Source organism: Mastomys coucha, unplaced genomic scaffold, assembly GCF_008632895.1.
Source record: "Mastomys coucha isolate ucsf_1 unplaced genomic scaffold, UCSF_Mcou_1 pScaffold3, whole genome shotgun sequence".
Lineage (NCBI taxonomy): Eukaryota > Metazoa > Chordata > Mammalia > Rodentia > Muridae > Mastomys > Mastomys coucha.
The window spans coordinates 27758239-27781239 of record NW_022196909.1 but is presented as its reverse complement, the minus strand read 5'-3'; the positions used below and the strand labels follow the sequence as shown (position 1 = coordinate 27781239).

Sequence of the window (23001 nt, the reverse complement as noted above, 5' to 3'; positions counted from 1 at the left end):
GGTAGAGGAAGAGCAAGATTTTGTTATAGGTGATGTAAACAAATCTTAGTCTTTGTCTTTGTCCTTTTTTTAATATGCTTGTAGGTAGTCTGTAATTGCTATGTCACTTTTTTTTTAAAGAATATATATATGTAGCAAGAGAGAATATATCTATGTATTGTATACATGCATATATACCTATATGTAATATATCTGTACTAAGCCTGGCTTAGTGGTATATGCCTTTAATTTGATTATTGCTGATGGGAGGCAGGTGGTGGGGAAGGGCATAGGCAGATCTGATAGCCACTTCCAGGCCATCTTGGGCTACTTAGGAATACAATAGCCCCAATGAAAACAAAAACAGGGAGAGAGGACTAGAGAGACCACTCAGAGTTCTTTTGTACTGTATGCACTTGGTATACAGACATACAGATGGGCAAAACATCCACATGCATAAGATAAAAATAGGTAAATCTTACAAAAAAAAAAGATATATATATATCTCCATATAGTAGGACCAGTGAGCTGATGCAGTAGGTAGTGGTGCTTTCAGTCAACCTGATGGTGGCCTAGATTTGATCCCTGGAGCCTGCATGGCAGAGAGAACTGACTTCCACAAGTTGTCTCTTGTTCTCTCCATACATGCTGTGGCTTGTGCTCATGTGCAAAGGTATACACTAAATAAATGGAAGATAAGTTGAGTGACAAAAAAGAACGCAGCTCAGCCTTTCCCTACTTTTTATTGTGTGAGGTTCGTAAGCATTCAGACAGGTTGCAAGCATTTTATAGTAAGAATTTTATAGTAATATACTTACATGTATATGTACCCAGAATGTACTTTATTTACATTTTTATATTTTTTTTGTTTTGAGACAGGGACTTGGAACTTATATGTAGCTAAAGATGCCTTGAATTGATCTTTCTGCATCCACTTGAATTCCACTCCCCTTATTTCCTTTAAGGTTGGATCTGGCTGTGTACCCCAGGATGAGCTCAACAATCTTAGTCTCCTAAATGCCCAGACAGCAGACAGGGAGGCTGGACTACACCTGGCTTAATGCTATATTTATTTTTTTAATATTTGTCTATCTTGGCTTTCATTTTATTTTATTTTTTGTTTTTGGTGCTGAGATTGACTCCATGGCCCAGTCTTATGTATAAATCAGTATCATTTAGTATTACATTTAGGATCTATAACCACACTTCTGTCTTCCTTATCCCAAAAGGCAGTTCTAGAACTAGTGAATCATTCCCCATTCTATCCTTCCCCTAGTCTACTCTGGCAACACCTACTCTTTCACCTGTTACAGATAGTTCATATTAATCGTAGTTATACACAGTATGATATTTTGCGTCTCTTTTCCTTAATACATATTTTTATTTTCTCCAGCCACTGGGATTGGCCCCAGAGCTTGTGCATGTTAGTGAAATGGTCTACTGTAATTCAGTTATATCCCTGGCCCCTCTGTCTGTTTGAGACTGGCTTTTACTCTTAGGCTAGGCTAGCCTTGGGATTATTGGCCAAGTTTGTGTCACCAGTCCTGGTTTATGTAGTGCTAGGGACTTAACCCGAGACTAAATTTATGCCAGGCACACGCTGCCAGCTGAGCATGCATCCTCAGGTTCTTTAAAAGATAACTTGATAAAAAGAGATTTTGCCTTTTCTTTTCTTGAAGCATTTGGCTATCCAGTGCCATTGGTCTCAGAGACCAGCAGTTATTGGAGATGTCCTTCAGGTCTACAGTGGGTCTGAAGGGAGAGCTATTATCTTCTGCGAGACTAAGAAGAATGTTACTGAAATGGCCATGAATCCACACATAAAGCAGGTAAGCTTTCTTTTGTGCTTTTCCTAAATAATAGAGATGTATCTCTAGGCAGAAATGCACATTGCTCTTTATAGACCAAAATTGATAGTCTCTTCAAAATAGAGTAATTCAGAGAGACATTATAGCAAACTTTTCTTCTCATATATTAAGTCAGAATAGGTTTTTTTTTTTTCCCCTTTTGCTAACAATCAAACCAGGACTCTCTATGCTAGGCAAGTAGTATACTACTGAGCTAGTCCCAAGAAAATCAAAGTCATACTATGGGGCTGGAGAGATCCTCCACCTTTCAAAGAACATACTACTCTTTCAGAGGACCCAAGGTCAATTCCCAGCACCCAAATAAGTAACTTCAGTTCCAGGGAGGGATGAATCCTCTTTGGGCACCTGCACTAATTTTTACAAGCCTAAATACAGACATGCACATACATATAGTTAAAAGTAAAATAAATCTTTAATCACAATAAAATTTATGTTTTTGAAGTTTATATGATGATATTAGAAGGGAACTCTGTCAGTTTTCATTAGCAAAATTTTAAGATGGTATTTGTGTATGTGTATGAGCATATAAGCATGTTTGCACAGACCCACAGAGGCCAGAGGAGGACAGCAAGTATCTTGCTCTATCATTTCCTGCCCTAGTCACTTGAGGCAGGTCTCTTAATTGCTTAACCAGTTGGTAGCATTGCCTCAATGATCCCTGTCCTCTGTCCTCACCATACTCCCCCAACGCTGGTGTTACAGGATGAGCACGGTCAGTCATACCTGGTTTTTGACATTGGCTCTGGGGACTTGAACTTAATCCTCGGGTTTACGGAGCAAATGCTTTTACCCAGTGAGCCATCTCTTTTACAAGACATTTAATATATAATCTAGAAAATATGAAAGTTGACAGAATCAATTTTTGTTGGTAAGAATCAATATTTTAAGCTTGTGTTACAAGAGTGAATTATAAGGTGGGTGTGGTTAACATGTCAAATCTCTGAATTAAAGGCCATCAATTGTATTCTGATCTCCACAGGGATGCCATGGCCTGCACACTCTCTTATACACAAAATAAGTGAATAACTATTAAAAATGATTGAGAAAACAAAAAAATCAGGCAATCAACCAACACAACAGAAATGGTATTGCCTAAGTATTTTTTTATATACTCAGAAAATAAACTCCCAAATAGTCATTCTGTATACCAACTAAAAGTAACTTCTAGCTGGGCAGTGGTGGTGCATGCCTTTAATCCCAGCACTTGGGAGGTAGAGACAGGCAGATTTCTGAGTTCAAGGCCAGCCTGGTCTACAGTGAGTTCCAGGACAGCCAGGGCTACACAGAGAAACCCTGTCTTGGAAAAAAAAAAGTAACTTCTGGCTTAGTAATGACTGAAAAATTTCCTCAACATTTTGGAGGACATGTACATGATAGGATATTCTTTTCTGAGAAAAGAAACAACTACAGGAAGTAGTAATTTGTTTCATGTAACCAGTGCTATTGATGGAACAAAAAATTAGAAATCCCAACTTGCCTATATGTAACAGACTTTTCATTAGCATATAGTGTTTTCTATATTAGTAATTTACCAATCAAGATCCAGTATATCTATAAGTGGAAATAATTACTGAGTTTCATCTTCTGAACAAAATGGGCAGTTTTTGTTTTGTTTTTTTTTTTTAATAAAAAGCAATTTCAAATTGAGGATATTTCTCATTTGCCTCTTTGGCAGGACGAGTCTGTCTTTTCTGATTCTAGAACATAAGACATATCCACTTCCCTCTTCTCTCTAGGACCCACTGTTAGCACCTATAGAGCTCTTGGTTTATCAGCGTCACCAGAATCACTGTCAGATAAGAGTTTTGTGTTGTTGGGACTGGATAGATAGTTTAGTGGTTAAGGTCATTTGCTGATTCTGCAGAGGACATGAGCTTTGTTCCCAGCACTCATAGTGGCCACAACTGTCTGGAACACCAGTGTCAGGTAATCTGACCCCTTGGCTTCCAAAGGCATTGGGCATGCACTTGGAGTACACACATACATGCAGGCACTTAGATGTGCACATGAAATAAGCACTTTTTGTTTTGTTTTTTGTTTTGTTTTTCGAGACAGGGTTTCTCTGTAGAGCTCTGGCTGTCCTGGAACTCTATAGACCAGGCTGGCCTTGAACTCAGAAATCCACCTGCCTCTGCCTCCCAAGCGCTGGGATTAAAGGCGTGCGCCACCACGGCCTGGCTAAAATAAGCACTTTTAAAAAATATGTGTGAGTGAGTAAACCAGGCATGTTGGCACACTTGGGAGGCAGAGGCAGGCAGATCTCTGAGTTTGAGGCCAGCCTGGTCTAGTCTACAGAATGAGTTCCAGGACAGCCAAGACTACAAAGAGAAAACTCTTGGAAAAACAGATAACTAAAGTAGGGGTGTGTACACCATGCTGGCCTTAGGCTCCTGAGTGTTGTTTGGATTAAAGCTGTGTACTATCAGACTGGCTCCAGAGTTTTTCTCCTCCTAAATGTAAATTTGTTCATTATACTGTTCTTACACTCTGTTGGTTGTTCCCTATTGTTCCAGGACAATGTTCATTTGTTCTATTCAAGTTTCAAATCTCTTAACTATATATTTTGTAGTTTATTTCCTAGGTAACATTTACGTATAAGAATTTTTACTGAAACTCCTTAGCCATGTTTCTTTTTGTTAGTTGATTTCTTAACAGCTGTGTATATCTCCAGTTCCAAGGAATCTGACACCCTTTTCAGGCTATTGAACATTGCATGTGTTACACAGCCATCCCTGCAGGCAAAATACCCATGTGTATGTGTATTTACATAAAATTAGGAAAAGTATTTCTGGCATAGATATCAGTATAGCATAAGTAAGTTTAGCCTAAAAAAAATTACAGAAAATACAGGGTTGGAGAGTTGGCTTAGTAGTTAAGAGCACACTGACTGTTCTTTCAGAGGACCTGGTTTCTATTCTTATGCATGTTGCAGTTCACAACCATCTATAACTCTAGTTCCAGGAAGTCTGTTGCCTTCTTGGACACCATTTATACATATGGGGACATATACATACATGTGGGCAAAACAACCATGAACATTAAAACAAATGTCAAAAATTATAGAAAAACAGATTTGGGATATAATTTGACCTATTAGATTAACATGGATTATGATTTATAATATACTGGCATTGTTGGTTAGACTATGATGAAATAAATACAGAACATTGAAAGGTTAAGTGGGTACAATAATTTTTTATAATAGTTTGGCAATGACAATTAAAATGCGGTGGGCTGGAAATGTGGTTTAATAGTTTTGAGTACTGCCTTCAGGACCCAGTCTTTATTCTCCTCACTTCTGGTAGCTAAGAACTGTTGTAACTCCAATTCAGAGGATCTAAAGATGCCCTCTTCTGGTATTCATAGACATTATACATGTTGTGCACAGGCATACTTACAGGCAAAACACCCATTCACATAAATATGACTCTTCCAAGTGTGGAACACTCTTCCAAATATTCATTATTTTTAACACAGAAATTTAATTTCTAGGGTAAATATCCTGAAATACATATAAATGGCCAAAGATGTAAAGTAAAAGGTTTCTTATTATAACGTTGTTTATGTGAATATGTGTGTATAACACAGATGTTCATCAGTAAGATACTGATAAAATACATTTTTGCAGCCAGGCAGTGTTGGTGCACGTCTTTAATCCCAGCACTTGGGAGGCAGAGGCAGGTGGATTTCTGAGTTCGAGGCCAGCCTGGTCTACAGAGTGAGTTCCAGGACAGCCAGGGCTACACAGAGAAACCCTGTCTCGAAAGAAGAAAACAAAACAAAAAATACATTTTTTGCATCTATATGAAAAAATACTTGCGGTATATAAAAAATTAAATGGTACTCCACTTACAGATAACAAAAATGGCTATTATATTAAATTTATAAATTAGATTGTAAAACAGCATGTGTAGTATGCTACTTTTATAGACACATTTGTAGCCTATACTAGTTAATGAATTGTGTGACAGAGTGTTTGTGTGTATGTATTTGTTTTTGTTTTTGTTTTTTTCCAAGATAATGGTTTCTCTGTGTAGCCCTGGATGTCCTGGAACTCACTCCCTAGAACAGGCTGTATCAAACTCAAATATCCCCCTGCTTCTGTCTCTTTAGTTCTGGGAAAGGCATGCATTACTACCACCTGGCTGTATAATGTTTTTATTAAAAGATTCATATTTATTTTGTGAGTATGAACGTTTTACGTGTAGGCATGTATGTGTACCACATGCATGCAGTAACTACAGAAGCCAGAAGTGGGCATAGATAACACTGAGTTACAGTTAAGAACCACTGTGTAGGGCCTGGGCATTGACGTGGGTCTTCTGCATGAAGAGCAGGTGCTTCTAACTACTGAGGCATCTTTCCTATCTGTCTTTCTGACTCTGTGGGGAGGGGGAAAAGGGAGGGAGGTGGGAGAATGGAATAAATGAATGAATGAATGAATGAATATTAGGTATCTGTGCCAGGACAAGTATGTGATGGTCATAGGACAACTGTGGATGTCAGCGCTTTCCTCCTTGTTTGACATAGCATCCCCTTGTTGACTAGATTAGCCGACTAGTGAGCTTTTGGCATCCATAGAGATCTGCCTCAGCCTCGGAGTGTTGGGATTAAAAGCGTTTACCAGAACCCTGGCCCCCTGTATTATTTATTTATTTATTTATTTGTTTTGTTTTTTCCAGACAGGGTTTCTCTGTGTAGCCCTGGCTGTCATGGAGCTCACCTTGTAGACAAGTCTGGTCTCGAACTTAAGAGATCCGCTGCCTCTGCCTCACAAGTGCTGGGATTAAAGGCGTGTGCCACCACCGCCTGGCTGTATTTATTTTTAAAAGAACAAAAATGTCCCAGCCAGTTATGGCAGAAAATCTATAATCCCAGTGTTGAGAAGGTAGAAGTAGAAATGTAGCAAATTCAGTACCAGCCTTGGCTCATACTGTTTCAAAAAAAACCTAGTGGGGCTGGAGAGATGGCATAACCGTTAAGAACACTGGCTGTGCTCTGCCAGAGAACCTGAATTTGAATCCCAGTGCCCACATGGAGGCTGATAACCATCTGTAACTCCAGTTTGATACCCTTCTGACTTTTGAGGGTGCAAAATGTGATGCACAGGCATTAATGCAGGTAAAACACCAATACACATAAAATAATCTGTAAAAATATTAAAACTTACTTTATGTATGTGGTTTTCCAAGACAGGTATTCTGTGTGTAGCTCTGGTTGTCCTGGGACTCACTCTATAGACCAGGCTGGCCTCAAACTTACAGAGATCCATCTGCTTCTGCTTCCCAAGTACCAGACCTAAAGGCATGCACCACCATGCCTTGTTAAAATTTTTAATTAGTACAAACAAAGAGAAAACCTGGGCATGATGGTGCTCATAATCACTGCATCTGAGAAGCTAAAGCAGCAGGGTAATGAGCTCGAATCTCTACACAAAAAGGCACTGGACAGTTTTCAGTCTAGCATGTAACTCAGTATGGAACCTGTTGTTCATCTCTAGGCAGTACTTGACTAGGCTGACAAGGGATTCAAACCCTGGTACTGTGGACATACAAAAGAAGTTGTAAAGTATCCTTCAAATGATTAGCAGTTATTTTTTAGGAGGCTGATATTAAATAAGACATATATAGTATGATGTTTTGGGTTTTGAATTTTTTTATATTTACTTATATGTATTTAGTGTACATGCACATGGACACATGCCACAGTGTGAGTGTGGAAGAGAACAGTTTACAAGATTCTATTCTTTCCCTTCTAACACATGGGTCCCAGGGATTTAGCTCAGGTTGGCAGTCTTGGTGGCAAGTGTCTTTCCCTGCTGAACATTTCTCCAGCCCTGGTTTTTGTTTTGTTTTGTTTTAAAGACCTCATACATTGGACCTGAAGAGATGGCTTAACAGTTAAGGGCACTGACTGCTCTTCCAGAGGACCCTGATTCAAATCCCAGCTTACAACTGTCCCCTTAACTCCTAGATCTGGTACTCTCATGTAGATATACATGCAGGCACAATACCAATGCATTTAAAATAAAGGTAAATACATCTTTTTAAAAAAGATTTTACAAATACATTGTTATGGACTAGAGAGATGGCTCAGCGTTAAGAGTACTGACTGCTCTTCCAGAGGTCCTGAGTTCAATTACCAGCAACCACATGGTGGCTCACAACTATCTGTAATGGAATTTGATACCCTCTTCTGGTATATCTGAAGACAGCTACAGTGTAGTCATATACATAAAATAAGTAATTCTTAAAAAAAAAATACATTGTTATTAAAGAAAATTGAAAAAAAACCACAAGAAATGAGTACAGACTGAATGATGTTGGGGTACCTAGTATCAGGTATGATCCATACACTTCTTTTTTTTTTTTTTTCCAAATAGAATGCTCAGTGTTTGCATGGAGACATTGCACAGTCACAAAGAGAAATTACCTTGAAAGGCTTCAGAGAAGGTAGTTTTAAAGTTTTGGTGGCAACCAATGTGGCTGCTCGTGGCTTGGACATTCCTGAGGTTGACCTTGTGATTCAGAGTTCTCCTCCACAGGTAGGACATGGGATTTGGTTTTAGAACAGTTTCATAAATGCTGTTTTATTTACAGAGTATTGCTTGAGATGCCAAACTTCATTTTTCATTTGCTGTTGATCTTAACATGGCTTGTTAGGATGGTATTATGTTGGCTCAGATGTACTTCCCTTGTAAATAAGTAGCTTTATTGTTTGCATGCCGGCATATACAACTACAGTACACTAGAGGCAGAGGCTGAAGGATACTGTATAGTCCAGGCTAGCCACCGATACATACTGAATCCCAAACCAAAGAACGATGGTGACAGCATGCATGTCTCAGTAAGGAAGTTCAGAGTTCCATATACTGAGCTCTAGTGTATATGAGTAAATAGACTTTTCAATTAAAATAACATTATGTAATTTTCTCCTTCCCTTTCCTTCCTCCAATCTTTCCTAGATACTCTGCTTGCTTTCCCAAATTCATAACCTCGTCGGGCAGTGATGGCGCACGCCTTTAATCCCAGCACTTGGGAGGCAGAGGCAGGCGGATCTCTGAGTTCTAGGCCAGCCTGGTCTCCAGAGTGAGTTCCAGGACAGCCAGGGCTACACAGAGAAACCCTGTCTCGGAAAACCAAAAAATCAAATTCATAACCTTTTTTTTTTTTTGTACACACACATTTCTAAATATATAAATATAAATACTCAGTCCTTATGTTACTCTTCTGTGTATGATTTTAGGACTGACCTCTTGGTACTAGATAACCAATTGGAGCGCTTGTCCCTGAGGAAAGCTATTTTTCTTGCTCTTAGCATTCTTTCATTGTCTGTAGTTTCTTGTCAAGGGTTTAGGGCCCTGTGAGATTTCCTTCCCTTTTTGGCATGTCTGTTGTTGTTCTTGTTCATGTCTTGGATAGTAGCTTTTATTTACTTATTTAATTGAATTTTAGCATATAAATTACTTGTGATGTTGTTAAAGTATAGAAGGATTGAATTTATTTTTGTTTTTTTTGAGATATGGTCTTAGACCAGACAGTTCTGAAGTTCTTTTTAACCCAGGCTGGCCTCATCAGCCTCCTAAGCAGTGGAGTCATAGAGCTGCACTACCAGGCTTAATTTCTTTTCTTTTTTGGGGGGAGGGGGGTGTATAAACGTTTCATTGATTGTTTTGTTTTTCGAGATAGGATTTCTCTGTGTAGCCCTGCCTGTTCTGGAACTTGCTCTGTAGACTAGTCTGGCCTTGAACTCAGAGATCTGCCTGCCTCTGCCTTCTGAGTACTGGGATTAAAGGCATGTACCACCACCTGGGTTTACATGGTCTCAGCCTTAGATGACCATAGTCTTAGGTTAATCCTCCTGCTTCAGCCTCCTTAGTACTGATTTCAGGTGTGCACCATCATGCCTTGATTTGCTTGTCAAGTTTATAAAATGAAGTTTCTTTTTGTCTTCATAGGATGTTGAATCCTATATCCATCGCTCTGGACGCACAGGTAGAGCTGGCCGGACAGGAATTTGTGTATGTTTTTATCAACCAAGGGAAAGAGGTCAACTGAGATATGTGGAGCAGAAAGCAGTAAGTAAAGTGAAGTTGTTTAAGGCTTGTTATCACAAATAAGCCTTCTGATCATTTCTCAGCTTAAGCTGCATTTCTGTGCCAAGCATCTGACAGCTTGATTTATATTAGTTGCAAGACTTTGTTTTATACAGCTTTTATTGTCAAGCCAGAAGATCTGACATGCCCTTTTTTCTTTGAATTTCTCCCTTGATGCTAAAGTTGACAGTGTTAATGGTTTCAGTGTCATCTAAGCATTATGAATAGGTAACTATTAGCACTGCTATGTTAGATAGGTTCATAATACGATGGCCAGTTTTATTTAAAAATACATTTTTTATGGTCTGCACTTGTAGTTTTTCACATTTTATCAACTACCTTTTTGTTAATTTTTATATACTAGTTTATTTTATGAAATGAAAGTGCTAAGAAAAAGTGTTGACAGATTGAAATGACATCCTTTTCTCTTTCTGAATCAGCTTTGTTTTGCACGTGAAGTTCCATGATTTAACTAAGGGACAATTTTTCAAAGTATTTTGTCTTTTTGGAATTGATTATAGATGATTTGTTAGAAAAAGCATCTTTTTTTTCCATCTGTTAGGGCTTGGAAATCTTTTAAGTCCAAGAAATGGAAATTCAACAAACTATATTAATTTAGAAATTAACTATGACAACTTCCTTTTTCTTTAATCTAATTCTTTCATTTTCAGGGGATTACTTTTAAACGTGTAGGTGTTCCTTCTCCAATGGATTTAGTTAAATCTAAAAGCATGGATGCCATCAGGTATGCTTTCTGACCTTGCTGAGTAACCTGTCCTCTGCAGGAGGCTTTCATCTGTGGGAGAACATAGTCAGGGGTTCTACCAGGAGACACTTAGTTACAGCATTATATAAAAATGTTACTTTTTTTTTTTTCCCATTCCTGATTTTGCCTTTACCTTTTCCCCTGTATCCTGACCAAGAACATTTTCTCTTTTTAAACCACAGGTCTCTGGCCTCTGTTTCTTATGCTGCTGTTGATTTTTTCCGACCATCAGCTCAAAGACTGATAGAAGAAAAGGGGGCAGTGGATGCATTGGCTGCAGCATTAGCTCACATTTCTGGTGCATCAAGCTTTGAACCACGATCTTTGATCACCTCTGATAAGGTAGAAAAGTGTGAAGTGGTATTTGGCTAGATCTGGTTAAAACTTAGCTGAGCAGTTATATAGCACATCAATGAAATGCTGCATTGATCTCTTCAATATATTGGAGTGTTGTTGTTGCAGTTATTCTCTTACTGTTTAGAAAAATCTTCCTCTTCTCTTCTGATATACATGCCTGCAATCCAAGCAGTAGGGAGAAAGACTAGTAATATAAATACCATCCTCATTAATTTAACAGCTGTTATTATTCTGTAACATATATTTTATATTCATCCTTTTGTAAACTATTTGAATGTTGAAACATGAAAGTATTCTTATTTTAGCTTGTAACTTCTAAAAATAATGACATTGTACTTAATTACAATATCACAGTCTAACCTGCTAACAAAGATGGTTCCATGTTAATCATATCTATAGATTTGCTTCTGTCCATACAAAACATAGCTCTCATTCCAAAGGGAATATGAAGTAGTTTTATTTTGAGCTGTATGTCAGTTACCATAATTTGGATTTCATTTGACAAGAAGGATATATGCCATCATGGAAGTGGCTACATTTGCTTTCATCATATGTACATTCTTAGGGACATCAAGTAGGCAGGTTATAGCCAGGTGAGGAAATCATGTAGATGATACGTGATGACATTCTTAGCTTCAGATTCATAGAAGCTATTGGTATGCTGAGACTGTGGAGTTTGTTGGGTTTTTTTGTTTGTTTGTTTTACTGGACTGTTGAGAGACTGTTAGGTCAAATACAGCGGTAGGTATTGAATGGCTAGTAGGAAGGTGTAAGTGGGGAGGTAAAAAATTCCAAATGTAATTTTTGCTCTGGATTTGCAACATACCAGTTTCTAAAATTTTTAATCAGTCAGCCAGCCTGGCAGAGTCTTAAGCACAGGCATGGCTTGTGGCTTCCTTACCTCCTGGGAATTTAGTTCCTAATTCATTATCACAAAAGTGTCTAAAGGATTTCTAGATAAAGAAAGTCCTTATTTTGTACTGTGTGGTGCCAATTGAAACTGGAGTTTTCATTTTGTTAGTTACCATGGATCTGCAAAGTGAGTAGATGTTGTTGAGGAAAGTAAGGATGTGCAGGGTGTTGATGTGCCTCAGTGTATATGTGTGGCACTCATGGCCTGCCTCCAGGTTAGTGTCAGATATCGGATATACCACACCACACTCATTGGTTGCAAATGGGTCAGAGATTTGTTACTTACTGGGATATAAGTGGGGTGGGGGTAGGAGTCTTGAGAGGGAACAGGGGAGGTAGGAATACCAGTTGCCTTATAAAACTCATTTTAAAACTATTTTACTCTCTGAATAGTGACCTATAATGGTCATGCTTTAGCACTGAGTAGATAGTCCATCCCTAAAATTTCATCAGATACTTTATAAAATATATTTACCAGGAGAAAAGCCAGAAGAGGTAGCTCATGTTTGTAATCTCAGCACTCAGGAGACAGAGACAGTAGACTTACAAATTTGAGAGTAGCCTGTTGAATATAGGGATTTTAGGCCATCCAGGGCTAAATACCGGAAACCTGTCCCAAAAAAAGAAAAATCAACCCAGTGGGTTCCCCTGTACAACCTGCAATTCACTATGTAGGCTGGGTTGGCCTAGAACTCATAGAGATTCCCCTTGTTTAGGCATGTACCACTATGCACCATCTGGTGCATTTTATTTTATCTTTTTAAAGACAAAGTCTTGTATATCTCAGGTTGGCCTTGAAGTCACAACAATTCTCCTGCTTCACCTCTTAAATTCAATACAATTTTTAGGCAGACAATAGTAGTGCCTCTCCCAGGAGGCAGAGTTGGGATCTATGGTCTACAGGACAGCCAAGTCTATACAGAGAAATCCTGTTAAACTAAACAACCCAAAAAAACAAAGCAATTTTTAAACTATATATATTTTTTTCATCACCAAAGATATTTTATTCAAGTTTCCAACACAAATGAGTTATTTTGGTTTTGAATTACAGAACTAAGTCCAAGCTGAAAACAAATAGCTTCTGTTTTTTTTGTTTGTTTGCTTCTTTTTTCAAGACAGGGTTTCTCTGTGTAAAAGAGCCCTGGGTGTCTTAGAATTGCTCTGTAGACCAGGCTGGCCTCGAACTCACAGAGAGGCACCTGCCTCTGTCTCTTGAGTGCTGGGAGTAAAGGGGTGCGCTACCACATCTGGCTCCTTTTCCAGTCTCTGAGGGTCTACCAAGCCAGGCCCTTCACGGCCTTTGCTCTGCTTTCCCCCGTTTCTTTTCTCTCTTGGCCTTCAGTCTTTTTCTTTGCCTCTGGTTCATTCACACTGGGTACTGGCCATGCTGGTCTAGAGTCTTTTTGTTTCTCTTAATTTCAGTTTCCACTTTCATGTCATCCTTTCTCTCATCCGTGTCACACTGCACTTCCTCACACTGCATTTTTTCCTGGCAGTGTTTGGGCACCACCATAGTTGCTATTTATTCAATGTCTTTCATTAGCGCATCACCATCAACTCTTGAGAATACTTACAAGTCTGCTGAACTCCCTTGGTGCATTCTTCTTTCTCTTCTCAGCTCGTATCTTCCTTTTCCACTTACTCCGCAAGCTTTTAGCCGTTCTTTACCTGAGAAACATGACCACACACCATGCGTAAGACACCCTAAACTATCCTTTTAAAGACAGTGCTAAGGTACTTTAGAGGTCACTTATTGCTAATCCTGTCCGATGAAAATGCTTTAACTGGCCACAGAAATGCTTATCTGCAATCCCAGCACTTGGGAAGCAGAGGCAGGAAAACTGTGAGTCTGAGGCCAGCCTGACCAAGAACCATTTAGTAGATAGGTCATTTGACTTCTGATTAAATAGTTTGGGAACAAGGTACTAATAGCTTGAAATCTCAATCTCAATCTCTCTCTCGAGTCTTTCTCTCTCTCATGTCTTAAATTTTTGCCTGAAAGTTTGTATGCATACAATGCCTTGAGCCAGAAGAGGGCATCAGGTACCCTGGGACTGCTACCTTATAGATAAGACTGGGAATTGAACCCGGGTCCTATGGAAGAGCAGCCAGAGCTCTATAACCACTGAGTTGTCTCTCCAGCCCTGATGTTTACCATGAAATGACCTATAATGCATGTCCTGCAGGGTATTCTGCTTGCTGCTGGTATGACTTCTCCAATTATAGGAATCTGTTTGACCTACCTTCTTCATTTACCCACTCCTGCAAAAAGACCTTCATGCTTACCCATTTTCTCAGCCCCCTTCCTCTTTTTTTTTTTTTAAAGTTTTACTTATTATTATATATAAGTACACTGTAGCTGTCTTCAGATGCACCAGAAGAGGGCATCAGATCTCATTATGGGTGGTTGTGAGCCACCATGTGGTTGCTGGGATTTGAACTCAGAACCTCCGGAAGAGTAGTCAGTGCTCTTACCCGCTGAACCATCGTGCCAGCCCCAGCCCCCTTCCTCTTATTTTGACTTCCTCTTTTATTTTGGTCTCTGTTCAAATATCACCATATCAGAGAAATCTTTCCTGATCATCCTGGTCTCCTCCTTACCTTTTTATATTCCCCAGTCCTTTTGTGTTATTCTTCCTGACCTTATTGCTGGTGTTTTATGTACTCTCTTATTATCTCCACTCCCACTTCCCAGAAGAAAGCTTATGTCCAGAAGAGAAAGGTTTGTTTATCATAAAATCTTTACTTTCCTACGTGGTTTCTGGTACATTGTACGAGGTAGTCCTTATTTTTATGTGGTAGTCCTCCAAAAGTTTAGAGTTTGATGGCTTTTTTTCACTGCTAAGTAACTGACTTTTTCCCATTTCCTGATTTCTTTCCTACTTTGCCTCCCAGCTCTTCCTGGGATGCTCTGATCTAATTCCATGCTGTAATGTGAAGAACATAGTCTCTGTGGAACCTGTAAGAGCAGTGCACACAACATGGCATGGAAGCAGTGGTCTTCTAGGGTACTTTCAGAGAAGTTAGCTTTCAGTAGCCATGGTACACTGTTACACATGGCACACAGATGCCACACAAATATTGCATGGGACCTGTGTGGTTGACTCAGGAAGCACCGTAGAGTCAAACTGCATTGTCCTCCTGCTGCTCCTCTCCCAAATCTAATAGGACTTTTATTCCTAAAGGGCTTTGTGACCATGACTCTGGAAAGCCCTGAAGAGATACAGGATGTCAGCTGTGCTTGGAAGGAACTCAACAGAAAGCTCAGTAGTAATGCTGTGTCTCAAGTAACCAGGATGTGCCTCTTGAAAGGAAACATGGTAGGATTATGTTCATAAGACTTCAATGATTTTTTTATGGATGATTAATAGTATTTTATCTCTGTATGGGATTGTGTCTACTTGGGGGATTATATAAATATATATTCCTTCAGAGCTTTAAGTCATTCTGTTTTGACTAATACTTAAAATTTTTGTTGCTATTATTACTTTGAGGCGGGGTATTCCTCTGTAGCCCAGGCTGGCCTTGAACCCAGGGTCATTTTATGAATGTTAGGATTGCCAGTAGATTTATCCTGTCTAAGATTTAAGTGATCTAAGTTCCTGCTATGGTATAATTATTGTGTGTGGTTATGTGTTTATTTTTTAAGATTAATTTATATGTGGAACATTAGAACAGCTCTTGGAAATACAGATTATTTATTGCTTTCTGCTGTTGGTTGTTAATGAGATTAATGACCGTCTTTTTCTGAGAGACAGTATTTCATTATTGCCCAGACTCTTGCTTATTTCCATTCTACTTGTACGGTAACAGACATGTTCCTGAGTAACTTACAGTAAAATGAACTTGTTAAAGCTTTGGTTTGTTTGTTTTGACTTTTTTGGCACCGGGTCTCTTTACATACTCATGGCTGTCCTGGAACTCACTATGTAGACCAGGCTGGCCCACACAGGTGCATGCTTTCTGATGTTTGCTTTCTGAGTTTTGGGATTAAAGGTGTGGCTACCACACCCATCTTAAAGCTTAGTGTTAGTGGTTAAGGTTTCTTTTACTGTTTTGAGAGGATCTAAGGTTATTTATTAGAAATTACCAACTCTCAACTCTGAGAGAGAAAACCTTTCTTACCCAGTTTTAACTTGTGGAATCTTAGTCATTTGCAGCGCGAGGATCTGAGCCTTTGATTTGTATATCACAAGTAAGTACAGACCTGTGTTCCCAGATTCCTAGTATTTTAAAGAAATCAGAAGAACCATCTTCATTTGGATCATTTGTTTTTGTTTTCTTTCCAAGACAGGGTTTCTCTTTGCATCCCTGGCTGTCTTGAAACCCAGAGACCCACCTGCCTCTGAATGCTGGGATTAAAAGTGTTCTTCACCACCACCCAGCTAGAAGCACCATTTTCTTTCTGTTTTTTGGAGGGGTAGGGGAACATTTAAGACAGAGTTTCTCTGAGTAGTTTTGGCTGCTCTGGAGCTTACTATGTAGACCAGGCTGGCTTCAAAACTCACAGCCTGCCTCTTTCCCAAGTGCTGGGATTAAAGGCATGCACCACTACAACCCTTCTAGAAGGACCAATTCTTAAGAGATATGGAACTATAGTGTCTACAAAAATTCTTCTAGATTAACCCCAGCACTTGGGAGGCAGAGGCAGGAGGATTTCTGAGTTTGAGGCCAGCCTGGTCTACAGAGTGAGTTCCAGGACAGGCAGGGCTACACAGAGAAACCCTGTCTCAACAAAACAAAACAAAACAAAACAAAACTCTCCTAGAGAATATTCTAGGTACTTAAAGAGTCTTACTAGCTATATTTAGTTCTATCTCAGATTAGAAACTACATTACGTGCTATAAGTCATCTATGCTAATTTGTTACCTGTTTTGATCATGTAAACAGTCATGGAATAACATATTTTTTAAGAACAAAATTCAACAAATATTAATTAGAAAAATTAACTCTTATCTAAATAAAAATCTTTATTTTCCTTTTAGGGTGTTTGCTTTGATGTTCCTACAAATGAGTCAGAAAGATTACAGGTATTTAAAATTTTTTTACCTATTAAGTAGCTGAGTATGTTTTTTTAAAATAGTTTTAGAAAACAGACACAGTGTCATTTGTAATCCTTAAATCAATTAAGGAAGTCCTTAATATGAAATGTTGCCTGATCCATTATTAAAAATATATTATAGGTAATTTCAAATGTAATGGTTAATTGGGAGCTGGAGAAATGGCTCAGTAGAGAAATGGCTCAGTAGTTAAGACTACATGGTACTCTTATAGAGGACCTGGGTTCCATTCCCAGCACACATAAGAAGATTCACAAAACCAGAGGTGTAATACCTTCTTCTTCTTTTTTTTTTTTTGGTTTTTCAAGACAGGGTTTCTCTGTGTAGCCCTGGCTGTCCTGGAACTCACTCTGTAGACCGGGCTGGGCTCAAACTCAGAAATCTGCCTGCCTCTGCCTCCCAAGTGGTGGGATTAAAGGCATGTGCCACCACTGCCTGTCGATGTGACACCTTCTAACCACATCCAATAATGCACCCATGTGGTACAGACATAGAGGTAGGCAAATTGCTCTCATATATAAAGAAACTCTTTTTTAAACAATTGGGTAATTGAGTTCCCATACATGCATAACCAGCTTCATCAATTTGATAATTGTGTGAATAGTTCTTTTTCATCTCATTACTATCCATTGCCAGTGTTTATAGACAAACTCCAGGCATTTTGCCATTTCAGTCTTGTTTTTTTTAAGATTTATTTATTTATTAATTATATGTAAGTAGACTGTAGCAGTCTTCAGACACACCAGAAGAGAGCATACAGATGGTTGAGAGCTACCATGTGGTTGCTGGGATTTGAACTCAGGACCTTCAGAAGAGCAATCTGTGCTCTTAACTGCTGAGACATCTCTCCAGCCCATCATTTTAATCTTAAGTATTCCTTCATATTTAAATGTTAAAGACTTAAAGAATCATAATACGATAATTCCTTTTATACAACCATTTTCTTTTTAAGTTTTTTTTTAAAAGATGTATTTATATGATGTATTTACACTGTATATGGCTATATTCAGACACACCAGAAGAGGACATCATACCCCACATATGGTTGTGAGCCACCATGTGGTTGCTGGGAATCGAACTCAGGACCTCTGGAAAAATAGTCAGTGCTCTTAACCACTGAGCCATCTCTCCATTTCACAACTATTTTTTTTAATATTTTGTATCTAAATTTCCCCTGTTGTCTCTTGATTCTTTGATGTTCTCAGGTTGGAAGCTAAGACCTTACACATGATAGATAGGTTAAAGTGAGCCCCCTTCCTTCCTCCCCCCACTCCTTACCCCCTGCCTTACTGAATTATTTGCGGGGGTTGGGGGGTTGTTTCTGTGTAGCCCTCTATCCTGGAACTTGCTTTGTAGACTAGGCTGGCTTTGAACCCAAAGATCTGTTTGCTTTGCCTCCTGAGTGCATAGTGAATATTTTTAAAAGAAGATCCATAAAGTTCACACATTGTAATTTGATGCAATTTATAACTTTTCTCTAAAATTTAATTAGATTTATTGAACCGAGGAGTCCACTAAATTCTTATAATCCAAAATCTTGTTTTTTTTTATGTCTTTGCTTTTATGTACATTTTGGCGAGGTTGTTTTGGGACAGAGTCCTCGTATGTAGCCTGAGCTGGCTTGGAGCTCACTGTAGATAGTGGTCAGACTTGATCTTTATATGTGCTTATTCATATCTTTATATGTAGCTTATTCATATACCTGTTTTAAGTTAATGGCGTTGTACCATTTATTACATTATTATATATGGGGTAGGACCTATGCACACTGTGGCCATATATATGAGTTCAAAAGACAACTTGGGTCTCTCCTGCCATGTTGATCTCAGGCATAAAATGAATTCATCAGCATTGCTAACACGAACCTCTACCCACAGAGCCATCTCTATACTTGTTTTTGTGGAATCATTAAAATATTGTGCATACAAGTGCCCAGTGACATGGCCTAGTGGTTAAAGGTGAAAGCTGCTTGATGTGAATTTCTTCCCTGTTATTCATATAAAGGCAGAAGAAGAGAACAAACTCCTTACAAGTTGCCCTTTGACCTCCATGTATGTGCCTTCACAAGTATGTGCAGACAAAACATCTACATACATAAAAATTAAAAACAAGTGCTGGTGAGATGGCTCAGCGGGTAAGAGCACTGATTGCTCTTCCGAAGACCCTGAGTTCAAATCCCAGCAACCACACGGTGGCTCACAACCATCTGTAATGAGATCTGATGCCCTCTTCTGGTGTGTCTGAAGTCAGCTACAGTGTACTTATTTATAATAACAAATAAATCTTTGGGCCAGAGTGAGCAGGGCAGAAGTGAGTGGGGCTGGGAGCCAAGCGGTGCAGATGTCCTGACTTCAATTCCTAGCAACCACATGATGGCTCACAACCATCTGTACAGCTGTAGTGTACTCATATACATAAATAAATCTTTTTTTTTTTTTAAAGTTAAAAAAAGTTTAAAGAAATATTGTGGATTTTTTTTTTTTAATTGGGAATTAATTTTACTGCCCTAATGAAAGCTATGCAGGTGCTCTAGTCCTCTTTTTACTTTATATTTGGTGACAAGGCCTCACTAACCTGCCCACACTGGCCTTAAAGTAACTGTAGTAGCCTAAGCAGTCCTTGAACTTAAATGTTTCTGCCTCATGTCTGATTTTGCTTCTGGTTCTATTGATGTGGTTTCTCAAAATGCTTCACTGCTTCTTAGCGGTCTGTTTCACACATTGCTTTGTCCTGAGAAAGTGAACGCTGTCTTTTAAAAAACACCTGGGTAGACATTTAGAATCTTGGAATGGATCTGAGGGTTTCTCTACACTTGATCTTAGCCTGAGGACTGAGAATCGACAAAGTTTCTTTTACGATTAAAATTTGAACATGTTAGAGTTTTGCCTGTTGTACTCTTCTGTTGACCTGGCATATTGTTTCAACAGGCAGAGTGGCATGATTCAGATTGGATACTCTCAGTGCCAGCCAAATTACCTGAAATTGAAGAATATTATGATGGAAACACTTCTTCTAATCCCAGACAGAGGAGTGGCTGGTCTGGTGGCAGGTCAGGCCGTTCAGGCCGGTCTGGTGGTCGATCTGGTGGCCGATCAGGTAGACAGAGTCGACAGGGAAGTCGGTCAGGAAGTCGGCAAGATGGCAGAAGACGAAGTGGGAACAGAAATCGATCAAGAAGTGGGGGCCATAAACGGAATTTTGACTGAGTGTTTGATAGTTAATCTTCCAGTATGAGCTTGCCTATTTCTGTCTAATCATGTATATTATTCACCAAAAATTAGATCATCATAGTTGAGGTATTTGTCTGTAATTTGCAAAGAAGTTGGTCGTATTTTTTTAAAAAGTATTTCACAAGAATGGTTCTAAACAAATCTACTTATCTGGCTATACCTTTGAATTAAAAAAAAAAGCCCTTTTATTGTCTGTTTCCATTCTGTGTTAAGAGTTTTCTCAATGTAAGTTTTAAAAATTTCTAAGATGTGGCAGTCAAGTTAACCTTAAGGTTTCTGGTAATCTACGAAATGTGGCAAATTAGGCCATTCTTTGATGTGATGAAGGACAAAACCTTTCCACAGTAAGGGCTGGTAACTGGGGACTTGTTTGCTGAAGTTTACTGGTTTAACTTAATAGATAGATTCAGGTAGATTGGTGTGCAAGCAGTATACACTCCTTTATATATCAAACATTTATTGAATGTCTATATATCTTCTTTCTGGTAATCACTAGAACATACATTTTTTTGGTTTTGTTTTCTTTCTAGACAAGGTTTCTCTGTGTATCCTTGGCTGTCCTGGAACTCACTCTGTAGACCAGGCTGGCCTTGAACTCAGAAATCCACCTGCCTCTGCTTCCAAAGTGCTGGGATTAAAGGTATATGCCACCACTGCCCAGCTAGAGCACATATTTATAACCAGGGCACAGGCACTAATTTTATACAACTCATTGTCTATAGTCAACCAGATGCAATAGACATGAGACAAAAGCAGATGTGGAATGGAGAGGGCTTGGATGTGCCCACAGTAAGAAGAGGGGCCAGGTGGTGGTGGTGCACGCCTTTAATCCCACCACTTGGGAGGCAGAGGCAGGCAGATTTCTGAGTTTGAGGCCAGCCTGGTCTACAGAGTGAGTTCCAGGACAGCCAGGACTACACAGAGAAACCCTGTCTCGAAAAACCAAAAAAAAAAGAAGAGGGATTCACTTTTGTGATTGGTTTAGTTTTTAGGTTTTTGTTTTTGAGGCTTTTATGTAGCCTTGACTGGCCTCAAATTTGATGACCACCAGCTAGATGACTTTGGAATGGTGAAGGCTTGCAGGCAAAGAGCACATATACAGGAAGTCAGAGAGTATGTCTACACACTCTTAGTCCGGTTTGCCTGGAGTAGGTTAAGGGCAAGAGCAAGGTTGAGTCCAGTCTTGAATGTCCAGTGTGAAAAGCCTTATCTTTATTGTTATAGTTCCATTTTTACTCAGGCAGTGGGCAGAACATTACAAAGGTTTTAGCAGGTCAGAAATTGTATGATTAGGGCTTTTTAAAATGTATGTATGTGTGTTTTATCTGTATGTATGTCTGTGTACTATGTGTATGCCTGGTACTAGTAGAGGTGTTGGATACCTGCAACTAGAATTAACAGATATTTGTGGAGCTATTGCATAGGTCCTCTGAAAGAGCGGCCAGTGTTCTTACCTGCTGAGCAATCTCTCCAGCCCTGAGGAGTCACGTGATTAGGTTTGTTTTTCAAAAAGATTGCTGGCTTCCTATGTTGGAGAAGGGCTAGACTGAAGGTCAGGAGACCTCTGAAGAGGGTGCAAGAGGGCTTGGCATATAGTTGAGTGATAGAGTGCTTGCCTAGCTCATAAAGGAAAGGGCTTAATTCTTTTGTTTTTTTTTTTTTTTTGGTTTTTCGAGACAGGGTTTCTCTGTGTAGCCCTGGCTGTCCTGGAACTCACTCTGCACCAGGCTGGCCCCAAGTGCTGGGATTAAAGGCGTGCACCACCACTGCTGGGCAAGGGCTTAATTCTTAACACTGAAAGAAAAAAAACAAGCTGTAGCAATAACTCAATGTAGAGAGAAGCAGGTGAGCCAAGATGATTTGTCATGTTCTTATGTGATGAGATCCACAGCACTTTGGAGATCTAAAATTATAGCTGGACATATAGTGAAGTTGAGATTTAAGCCCACAAAAGCCTAGTTTAGTTTCTTAACTACAACACAGAATTGCAGTTGGTGGATATTAGAAATATGGGTAAGCTGGCATGGTGCTCCATGGTTTTAATCCTTGCACTTAGGAAGCAGAGGCAGGTGGATTTGTCTTGAGTTTGAAGTCAGCCATAGTGAGTCACTGCATAATGAGTTCCAGGCTAGTCAAAGCTACATGGTGAGACTCTGTCTCAAGAAACAAGGAGCATGGTATATTACATGGTATATTACAATTATAGAATTGTTAGGACTCAAATATTGTTTGGACTAGACAATGAAAGGAGATGCCAAGATTTTTTGTCATTAGGATACTGACATTCATGAGGCCGAGGCAGGTGATCTCTGGGTTTGAGGACAGCCTGGGTTATTCATTGAAACTCTATTTCAAAAACTAGAAAACCAGCAACAAAAGGGATACTGAGACAAGGAAGTAAAGTTCTATGGGAAGGAGTAGGGATATGATTAATTCAGGGACATGATTAATGTGTATTTGTGTTTGTATTTCATATATCTCCAGCTCTCAATGCGGCCCCACTTGCTCCAGCCCAAAGATTTTATTTATTATATATAAGTACACTGTAGCTGTCTTCAGACACTCCAGAAGAGGGCATCAGATTTCATTAAAGATGGTTGTGAGCCACCATATGGTTCCTGGCATTTGAACTGGGGACCTCCGCAAGAGCAGTTAGTGCTCTTAACCTCTGAGCCATCTCTCTTCAGCCTTTGTAATTCCTTTTTTAAAGATTAGGTCTCTACATAGCTCTGG

The 23001-nt window shown here is 39.2% G+C and overlaps 1 protein-coding gene and 1 pseudogene across 2 annotated transcripts in view; one reads left to right on the top strand and one right to left on the bottom strand.

Moving 5' to 3' along the window:
- Positions 1–20469, top strand: part of Ddx50 (DExD-box helicase 50) — a 34762-nt gene extending 14293 nt beyond the window's left edge. For both annotated transcript variants that reach the window (XM_031346985.1, XM_031346987.1), the window contains 8 exons: positions 1659–1808; positions 8230–8391; positions 9805–9924; positions 10614–10687; positions 10891–11050; positions 15163–15297; positions 16964–17008; positions 19966–20469. In XM_031346985.1, coding sequence (XP_031202845.1) covers positions 1659–1808; positions 8230–8391; positions 9805–9924; positions 10614–10687; positions 10891–11050; positions 15163–15297; positions 16964–17008; positions 19966–20244 — 1125 coding nt within the window. In that variant the 3' untranslated portion in view covers positions 20245–20469. The remainder of the gene's footprint in view (positions 1–1658; positions 1809–8229; positions 8392–9804; positions 9925–10613; positions 10688–10890; positions 11051–15162; positions 15298–16963; positions 17009–19965) is intronic.
- Positions 13157–14257, bottom strand: LOC116075374 (annotated as a pseudogene).
- Positions 20470–23001: the final 2532 nt, after the last annotated feature.